A 10211-nucleotide genomic window follows, 5' to 3' on the forward strand; every position below is an offset into this window, starting at 1 on the left:
ATTATATTTGTTTAATAAAATTGCACTATGTAATTCTAAATTTATTTAAAATTAATCAAAATTAGGAGGCTAGGCTCTCTATCATTTCTTCCTCTTGAAACATAAAACATATAAATGTGTTATATACATGAGATATAAGGAAGTTAAACAAGTCATATTCATGTTTGATACTTGTGTTAATCGCGTCGATTCCGACATATTTAGCACAATTAGACCTGTTTTGCCATCCTTACCACCAATACCATTAAAAATGGTGACATACCAATAAGATATAGGAAGATTTTAAACAAAGCAAACATCAATTTTTCACACTACTATAAAACCTTATGATATAAGATGATCTTCTCCATTAATGGCTAATTAATCCTTGTGAGTCTTGTACAAAATATAGAAGAAACACCCCTAATATGCAACATATTAACCTATGATCATCAAACTCGTAATCCGTAATCGTTACTTCTTCTAGCGCGTTCTTCGTTCAACGTCCCCACCCGCCTTTCCTAGCCCGTCTTCTCTGGCCACCGTGACTTATTTAATCGGTTGATTTCGGTTGTTGTTGTTGTTGTTGTTGTTGTTGGTTATAATTACCAACTTGTTGTTGTGGAGGGTATTGGTACCCCCCTGGTGGTCCTGTGGGGTGATACCAGCCCACACCAGTACCATATTGGGGGGCTGGATAGTTTGCATATGCTGGTGGCTGTTGGTATGCCGGAATATTCCCTTGTTGGTGGTTATTCGCCGGAGGATGAGAACTTCCGGTGGCATCTCTAGCCGGACAAACATTCTCTCTGAATTGGTGTGAAAATGTAAATGTACCAACGGATTTTCCTCTCATGGATTGCACCAGCTGTATTATATTACCATGTCAAATATTAAAAAACTAATGGTAATATATTGAAATTCGAACCGAACCGAACCAAACCAAACTCAAATTCAGTTTTTGTTAAATGGTTTCGAATTCGGTTTTCAAATTTGTGATTTGCGACCCAAATATTTGACTTTCAAATTCGGTTATTCAAATCGGCTTGGCATTTGGAAACCGAATCTAGTTTTTATATGAAATTTGACTGAAATTCGAATTCAAATTATAAATAGTATTTTATTTTTTACTTTTTTTAAATGCCAATACTATTTTTTTAATGTATGTTTGTTAGTTATAAACTTTATCATTTATTTTCGTTTTCTTTTGATTCAAATTATTCGAACCGATTTATAATCCTAATTTAATACCTATATTTTTTTATTTACTTTATATATTAGTTATTTCTATTTTCCGGTTTTTTAATCAACTTGAATTTAAACCGAGATTCCTATAACTCTAATTTGTTTTAGGAATTCCAACATTTTCAAATTCGAATAACCTGAAACCCGACCAAACAAACACTTGATATAAACAAGAATAACCTGGTAGTCGACGACTTTTTCGGATCCACTTGGGTTGGCCTCAAGGAGTTCACTGACCGGGATGGACACCTCACCGATGTCTTTATCGCCACATATCCTGTGTTGCCGGAGGACAAATAGTAGGGTGGTGGTATGGATGGCTTTCTCCTCCACGGGAAACTTGATCCTGTGGTTCCACTTAGGGTTCCGCCCATGCGTCGAATGCGTCTTCTTTTCCACGACCGAATTCCCATTTAACAATGAAACGACGACGTAAACTCTCATCCTAAAAAAATACAAAAAATTATCAAGGCCAGTGGCCGAGATCACCGTGATATCCAACGGCCGATAATTCTCCATGGTGAATTTGTATAATATTTACGTCTTGTTTTCTTGATCTTTTTCATAGAACCCGAACCATACGATAGAATGTAGGTTCTGAGGCATGAAAATGATCAAGAAACGTGGAGGTGACTCTCAAGAAATGTGGTTGTTAGATACGGCAGAAGTTGTTGTGGTGGTGGTGGTGGTGGTGGTGGTAGGGTGGATAACTGCAGTGGCTAGGATTAAGGACTTGTTACCGGAAAAAGGATAGGGGGATATAATATGAAGGGTGGCAATGAGAGATTAACGGGTTTCCATTGCTTGCAAATTCAAGAAAATGTTAAAAAAATTTCATTCAAACTTAAATTTGCAAATCCATTTCATGTTCCATAAAACATGTATAAAGAGGAACTTATTATTATTATTTATTTCATGTCACTCTTTCTATACCCTGGTTTTGGGTTCTAAAATAATGGATAAGATATATGTAATACAAAATAATAATTTTCATCTACTACTTTTTTGCTTTAACTGTATTGTCAATATACAGTTATGTCACAAGCATTAATCAAACATTGCACATACTTTTCATTGTGTTTGAATCTTAACACGATTATTTAGCAATCTAGTATAATAGAGAAAAAGAGTTTTCTACTAAATTGGTTACTTATTACACAACAACAACCAACCACACAACCAAAACACTGCTTTTATTTTATTTACATATATTTTAATTTATCCACATTGTCCTCGCACGCTTCATTCCAGAATCCAAAAGCAGCGCCACAACACACCAAACCTCTTACTTGTGACGCCTTTTAAATAATCAATGTGAAACTGTTTGCGGATTGCGTGAAATTAGGCCGAAACTAGGAAAAATCATCGCTATGGTTATTCAATGTCTCAAATCTCAATCTGAGTTGGTGATTTTCTTTATACCAATTCAATAGGGACTCGACTTTGTAGTTCGCTTAGGGCCTCCAAAAACGTTGGAACGACCCTGCCTTTATTCATAAGTCAATTAGTTAAGTTAATCCCTATTTAAGTGTTCATGAAACCGGTACAACAAATATTCTTATTATATATAGGCATACTAGCCTAAGACCCCGCGAGCTTCGCGGGTGGCTAAACACCAACTAAACACATAAAATAATTTAAACGTAGAAGCGTTAAAGTGTGATTTGTTAAGCCTAATATTTTGAGACAGTTGAGCACGTCCCGATAGTACATCTACATAATGTTCGTTAAAAATTAAGTTTTTGTCAACTAAACCTTCATGATGTCTTCTTTAACTCCACTATCGCATTCATCCTCTGACATTATCAATTCCAATCAGGACGACTTAGAATTTAAAGCTCTATAGCTAGATTATTAAAAAGAGTTAATTACTGTTTTCGTCCCTGTGGTTTGTCAAAAGTCACTATTTTAGTCCATTAGTTTAAAAATTGCGATTTCAGTCCTTGTGGTTTCACTTTCGTAACCTTTTCAGTCCACCTCGTAACCATTTCAGTCCCTGTACTTACAGAATAAATTGATTGAAATGGTTACTGTCACACCCCCAAAATCCCACCTGCGGAGTACTACCGCTTGGAGGCGTGACTGACCAGGATCCAGCCACCAATCATACTGAACAAGCATATAAGTAATTATAAAAGTTTAACCAATACGATTGGTGTTCCAAAACAAATAAGTTTAAGTTGTAAGCGGAAGCATAAGTTTAAAGTTGTAACATAAGTTCCAAAAGTTTCAAGTTTAACATAGTCTTGTAGCAATCCCTGTCCCACAACGATCCTCCTCCATGCAAGCTCCCACTGAGTACCTATGGTCCTGCAAAGCATGTAGTAACGAGTCAACAACTAGTTGAGTGAGTTCACGGGTGGGCGTTCGTTTTAGTTGTTTCGAAAACAGTTTACTTTATCTGGCATCCTGCCGTGGGGGTTACCCCATAGTTTAAAAAGACGTGACCAGTTCATTCCCAGTTACTCCGGCACTCCGGCCGTGGGGGCTACCCCATGTAGTTATCAGGCATTTCGGCCGTGGGGGCTACCCCATGTACATCATCTGGCTCTCCAGCCGTGGGGGCTACCCCATGTGTATACTAGACTCGTTACCGTATCGATTGCTGACTGTAGTCATGTTTATGTGCCCTGAAAACATCAATGTCTATCATCATTGACGTGCCCCAGATCCATTAGTTCACGCCCGTCCTCTGCGGCACGGTGTGAGGCTTGTCAGACCTAAATAGCGCTATCTAACTAATGACCCGCTCGCCATTGGCCCGGCGATTAGTCGATACAAAAAGGAGGGACTTCGTGATAGAGTTTTAGTCTAGTACGTTTATCCGTCCATCCGGACGAGGAATCACATTCCTGAACCACTGACGTCCTACCCAAAGGTAGACGAGGAACCCACGTTCCTGAATCCCGTTCCCAACCCAGGGAATCCCATGCTTTGTAAAGGGTGTGAACTCACCTCGGTTTGCTCGGCAGTTAATCACAGAAAGTCAATCAAGTCGCAAGTAGTCAATAACGTCCTAACACGGATATCACGTATAATCAGATTCGAACCAAGTAGTGTACAAATGTTCAACACGCATGGAAATCACGTATAATCAGTAACAGTTCTCAGTTAACAGTCAGACATAATCCAAAGTCCAAGTGTGAGGCCCAAACAGTTGGGCTTGTGATAACAGGCCCAAATAACACGTTAACAGTAGCACAGAAGTTCATATGTCCGGCCCACTAACTTAGGCCCAAAGTGTGGTCTCGAGTCGCAACCGGACTCGCAAGCATGGTCTCGAGTCATGCTGTGTGTTGATCATGGATGGTTGCGAGTCGCAACCGGTGTCGCAACCGTAGTCTCGGTTCATCATGCTAAGGTCTCGAGTCGCAACGGGACTCGTAACCTGTGGTTTCGGCTTGTCCTGTTATGGTTGCGAGTCGCAACCGTGTGGTCTCGAGTCATCACGCTGTGGTTGCGAGTCGCAACGGGTGATTGCGAGTCGGTAACAGTCGTTTTCAAGTTCACGTGTTGATGCAGATGTAGTCAGATTAGTGGTACAGTATAATCAGGCCCAAATCCGGAAATAACCAATAGAATTCCACTAACATATTTCCTAATCAGGTTATTAGTCAAAGATGGATCAAAATCACAAGGGTTTTCAATCTTCAACTATCATTCAAAGTGTTCTTCCTATGTTCAAACACATATTCATCAAGTATTCATCCTTTATTCAAACAAAACTATGAACAAGCATCAAAACACTAAACATAGCACACAACTCGGTTTTTATATATGTCCGATTTCATGAGAAATGCAAATCCGATTTCATGTATCATCAAGATCTAGTAGTTTAACTCTATTTAACACAAGATGTCATGAGTTCTTTAGCAACACATTCCAACACTATAACTTGTTAACATACATAAAACTTCATCTCATTCATGCATCCATTTAAACACAAACATAACATAAACTAATCAATAATCATCAAGAAATACTAACAATAAACATCATCTCATGCATTTTATCATTTAACATGATTAACATAAATCCATAAACATTAAAAGCACTAACCGGTTAATGAAGTGTGTGTGTGTGTCGATCCGAAGTTCCAAGCCCGAGAGTTCTTGTGCTAACCGATTAGATCCGAGAGTCTTGGAGGTGGGTTTGTGTGCTTAAGGCTTAGAGAGAAAAGTAGGAGAGTGTGTGTGTTGTATTGTTCAACAAATGGCAAAAACTAACTAAGGGTAGTTTATATAGTCAAGTTCCAAGAGTGTGCACCCTTAGTGGGTTTCGAGTGGGGGTTCACGGCCCAAAGGCCTATTCGGTCACTATTCACTCGAGACCTCTTGGTCTCGAGTCGGGTCCGTTGTTTCGTGTCGGGTTCTCGGTTCACATATAACACGTACACATATATATATAATACACACGCAACAAAGCACTTATCATATAAAAAGGTTCACGTTATCATTTTAACTAGTCACATAACGTACAAGCAAGTTACAACGAAAGGTTCTAAATTTCGAGTTGTCACATCATCCCCAAGTTGAAAGAAATTTCGTCCCGAAATTTGATGGCACTCACTGAGGAAGCTAGTTAAGTTGCATGGTTTTCCCGGTTATCCTGGGGTGTCACATCCACCCCCCGTTGATCTGGAATTTCGTCCCGAAATTCCGTAGCTTCAACCTCATTAGCGTTTGTACTGTTCTCAAACAGTTGGGGATACTTTTGTTTCATTCGATCTTCGCGCTCCCAGGTAAACTCTGGGCCGCGACGTGAGTTCCAACGAACTCGTACAAGAGGTATTCTAGAGCTCTTGAGGACCTTAACATCCCGGTCCGTGATTTCGACAGGTTCTTCGACGAATTTCAACTGTTCGTCGATCGTGAGTTCCTTCAGAGGAACTACGTGCGTCTCATCTGACAGACACTTCTTCAGATTCGACACATGGAAAACGTTGTGAACTGCACCGAGTTCTGCTGGTAATTTCAGTCTGTAGGCCACCTTGCCTATTTTCTCAAGAATTTCAAAAGGTCCAACGTACCGTGGGTTGAGTTTGCCGCGTTTACCAAAACGAACCACACCCTTCCAGGGTGAGACTTTGAGTAATACCCGCTCCCCAACCTGGAGCTCAAGTGGTTTCCTGCCCTTATCGGCGTATGCCTTCTGACGGTCACGAGCCGCCGCCATGCGTTGTCGTATTTGAGCAATCCGCTCAGTAGTGTCTACCACATGTTCTGGACCAGTGATTTGACTATCCCCCACCTCTGCCCAACAGAGGGGTGACCGGCATTTACGTCCGTACAATGCCTCAAACGGAGCAGCTTTAATGCTGGTGTGGTAGCTGTTATTGTACGAGAATTCTACGAGTGGCAGATGCTTTTCCCAGCTGTTGCCAAAGTCGATTACACAAGCGCGAAGCATGTCTTCTAGTGTTTGGATAGTACGCTCGGACTGCCCGTCCGTCTGCGGGTGGTACGCTGTGCTCATATCTAAACGTGAGCCAAAAGACTTGTGCATTGCCTGCCACAGTTCCGAAGTAAAACGTGCATCTCGATCAGAGATGATAGAAGTGGGCACCCCGTGCCTCGAAACAACTTCCTTGAGGTATATTTCCGCTAGAGTGGAGAACTTATCCGTTTCCTTGATTGCCAAAAAGTGTGCGGATTTTGTGAGTCGATCCACGATCACCCAGATAGTATCGTTTCCGCGCTGTGATCTAGGTAAGCCAGTAACGAAATCCATGGAAATTTGCTCCCATTTCCATTGTGGTATCTCTGGTTGCTGAAGTAGGCCTGAAGGTTTCTGATATTCCGTCTTGACTCGCGCACAAGTCAAACACTTGCTGACGTACGTTGCTATGTGGGCCTTCATGCTAGGCCACCAATACGTGGTTTTAATATCGTGGTACATCTTGTCCGAACCAGGGTGTACCGAGTAGCGAGATTTGTGCGCTTCATCCATCACAAGTTCTCGTAAGTCGCCATAGAGTGGGACCCAAATGCGTCCTGTTACATAATAAGCACCGTCTTCCTTCTGTTCTAAGCGTTGCCTTGACCCGCGTAGAGCTTCAGCTCTAACGTTTTCTGGTTTCAGTGCTTCTATCTGAGCAGCTCGTATTTGCGAAGGTAGACTAGAATGTATCGTGAGTTGTAAAGCTCTTACGCGCTTAGGCGTAGTGTCCTTCCGACTCAGGGCGTCTGCCACAACATTGGCCTTGCCCGGGTGATACCTGATAGAGCACTCGTAGTCATTCAGCAGCTCGACCCATCGTCGCTGCCGCATATTCAGTTCCTTCTGCTTGAATATGTGTTCTAAACTTCTGTGGTCGGTGTAGATGGCGCACTTGGTTCCGTACAGGTAATGCCGCCATAACTTAAGTGCAAAAACAACAGCTCCCAGCTCTAAATCATGCGTAGTGTAGTTCTTCTCGTGAACTTTAAGTTGTCGTGAGGCGTAAGCTATGACTTTATCTCGTTGCATCAATACACAACCAAGACCTTGAATTGATGCATCACAGTAAACCACAAAATCTTCTGTGCCCTCTGGCAGTGAAAGGATAGGTGCACTACAAAGTCTATCCTTTAGATGCTGAAAAGCTAACTCTTGTGCATTTCCCCAATGATAAACAACGCCTTTCTGTGTTAACAACGTGAGGGGCTGCGCGATCTTAGAAAAATCCTTAATGAATCTCCTGTAATAACCTGCCAATCCCAAAAATTGGCGAATTTCCTTTGGTGTGCGAGGCGCAGGCCAGTTCTTAATAGATTCCACTTTGGATGGATCAACGTGAATCCCATCCTTGTTCACCACATGCCCTAGGAAATGGACTTCACGAAGCCAGAAGTCGCATTTCGAGAATTTTGCGTAAAGCTGTTCCTTCCGAAGGAGTTCCAAAATAAGTCGTAGATGTTGTTCGTGCTCTTCCTTGCTCTTAGAATAGATCAGGATGTCGTCGATGAAGACTATAACAAACTTGTCCAGATACGGTTTGCACACTCGATTCATCAAATCCATAAAAACTGCCGGTGCGTTCGTCAGCCCAAACGGCATGACCAGAAACTCATAGTGCCCATATCGAGTCCTAAAGGCCGTCTTAGAGACATCCTCTTCCCGAACTCTCAGCTGGTGATATCCCGATCTCAGATCGATCTTTGAATAGTAGCTCGACCCCTGCAACTGGTCGAACAAGTCGTCAATACGCGGTAGAGGATAACGATTCTTCACAGTCACTTTGTTGAGTTCGCGATAGTCGATACACATTCTGAAGGTACCATCCTTCTTCTTCACAAAAAGCACTGGAGCTCCCCAAGGCGATGAGCTAGGACGAATAAAACCCTTATCCAAGAGTTCTTGTAGTTGCGTGGAGAGTTCTTCCAACTCTGATGGCGCTAAACGATAAGGTGCACGGGCTACAGGCGCGGCTCCAGGAGCTAGATCAATCTGAAACTCGACTTGGCGATGGGGCGGAAGACCAGGTAATTCCTCAGGGAATACCTCAGGATAGTCGCGTACAACCGGAAAATCTTCTAGCTTCTTCTCTTTCTCTGTGGTATCAGTAACTAAAGCCAAAATCGCAGTGTGGCCCTTTCGTAAGCATTTCTGGGCCTTAAGAAGAGAGATGATGTTCTCAACAGCACTTCTCTTGTCGCCACGAATCATGAGAGGTTCACCACCTAAACCAGGAATACGAACGATCTTCTCGTTGCAAAGAATCTCTGCTCGGTGTTGGGATAACCAATCCATCCCAATGACAACGTCGAAACTACCCAAGACAATAGGAATAAGATCGATAGAGAAAGTCTGGTTAGCGAGAATAAGCTGGCAACCCTTGACTACGTGTGAGGCTTCCAAACTCTTACCATTAGCTAGCTCGACAGTGTGCTTGTCGCTCAGGGGTGTAGGAATACGCTTAAGCATCTTACTAACTTCTAGTGACACATAGCTAGTATCGGCACCCGAATCAAATAAGACTGTAACATAAAAGTCGTCGAGAAGGAACTTACCCGTCACCACGTTGGGATCATTCCTTGCTTCTCCTTGACCAATCACGAACACACGTCCCCTAGCACCATTGTTGTTGTTGTTCCCATTGTTACCATTCCCCTGATTGTTGTTGTTCTGGTTCAGTTGGGGACAATCCTTCTTGAAGTGGCCTTCAGCTCCGCACTGAAAGCACCCTTTGTTGTTACCCTGCTGCTGTCGCTGGTTCTGCTGAGGTTGCTGACGATTCTGGTTGACGGGGTATGCGCTTCTGCAATCCTTTGCAACATGACCAGGCTTGTTGCATCGATGACAGTTGCCCCTGGTGCATGGCCCACTGTGGTGTAGGCTACAACGATTGCACTTGGGGTGATTTCCTTTGTACCCACCATGACTTTGACCACCAGACGATTGCTGACTGGGGCTCTTGTGATCGTCCGTCTTTCTCTGCTGAGACTGAGTTTGCACCGAAGTTGAACCCCTGCTTGAAGTTCCATCCCATTTCCGTTTATCCCCACTAGAAGCACCAGAAGTAGTTGCAGCACCTATGCGCTTCGGTAACTTGTTCTGCTCCACCGCTTGGTCAGTGAGACGGTGAGCCAACTGTACAACCTGCTGGATAGTAGTCAACCTCGCTGAAGTCACATGACTTTGGATCTCTGGCACCAAGCCCTTGAGATAGAGTTCAATTCGTTTATACGGAGGATCCACCATAGTAGGACACAACAAGGCAAGCTCATGCGATCTCTTAGTGTATGCCTCAATCTCCGACCCCGACATCTTGAGATTGTAGAACTCATCTTCCAGTTTGTGAATGTCGTCACGACTGCAGTATTCTTCCCTGATCATTTCCTTGAAAGTTTCCCATGGGGTGGCGTTGGCAGCAACCAACCCTAACATCTGCACTTGAGCATTCCACCACGTGAGGGCCAAACCCTCGAGAGTACCAGTAGCATACTTCACCCTGCGCGCTTCAGGGCATTCACACATTTCGAACACAGACTCCAGTTTCTCAAACC

At 42.9% G+C, this 10211-nt stretch overlaps 1 protein-coding gene across 1 annotated transcript; it reads right to left on the reverse strand.

Moving 5' to 3' along the window:
* Positions 1 to 327: 327 nt before the first annotated feature.
* On the reverse strand, positions 328 to 2077 carry LOC110873521 (protein SRC2 homolog). Its single transcript, XM_022122458.2, has 2 exons — positions 1405 to 2077; positions 328 to 847 (listed from the first exon to the last, which is right to left on the reverse strand). Exons 1-2 carry the CDS (start codon positions 1741 to 1743, stop codon positions 533 to 535), a joined length of 654 nt encoding a protein of 217 aa, XP_021978150.2. The 5' UTR covers positions 1744 to 2077; the 3' UTR covers positions 328 to 532.
* Between the last annotated feature and the right edge of the window lie 8134 nt (positions 2078 to 10211).

Source organism: Helianthus annuus, chromosome 8, assembly GCF_002127325.2.
Source record: "Helianthus annuus cultivar XRQ/B chromosome 8, HanXRQr2.0-SUNRISE, whole genome shotgun sequence".
NCBI classification, from domain to species: Eukaryota; Viridiplantae; Streptophyta; class Magnoliopsida; order Asterales; family Asteraceae; genus Helianthus; species Helianthus annuus.

Bases quoted from the DNA above. Each gene is read 5' to 3' on its own strand.
- LOC110873521 (XM_022122458.2), bottom strand. From the start codon at position 1,743: ATGGAGAATTATCGGCCGTTGGATATCACGGTGATCTCGGCCACTGGC. The intron at 848-1,404 runs GTTATTCTTGTT...AATATAATACAG, and splicing joins AAAAAGTCGTCGACTACCAG to CTGGTGCAATCCATGAGAGG.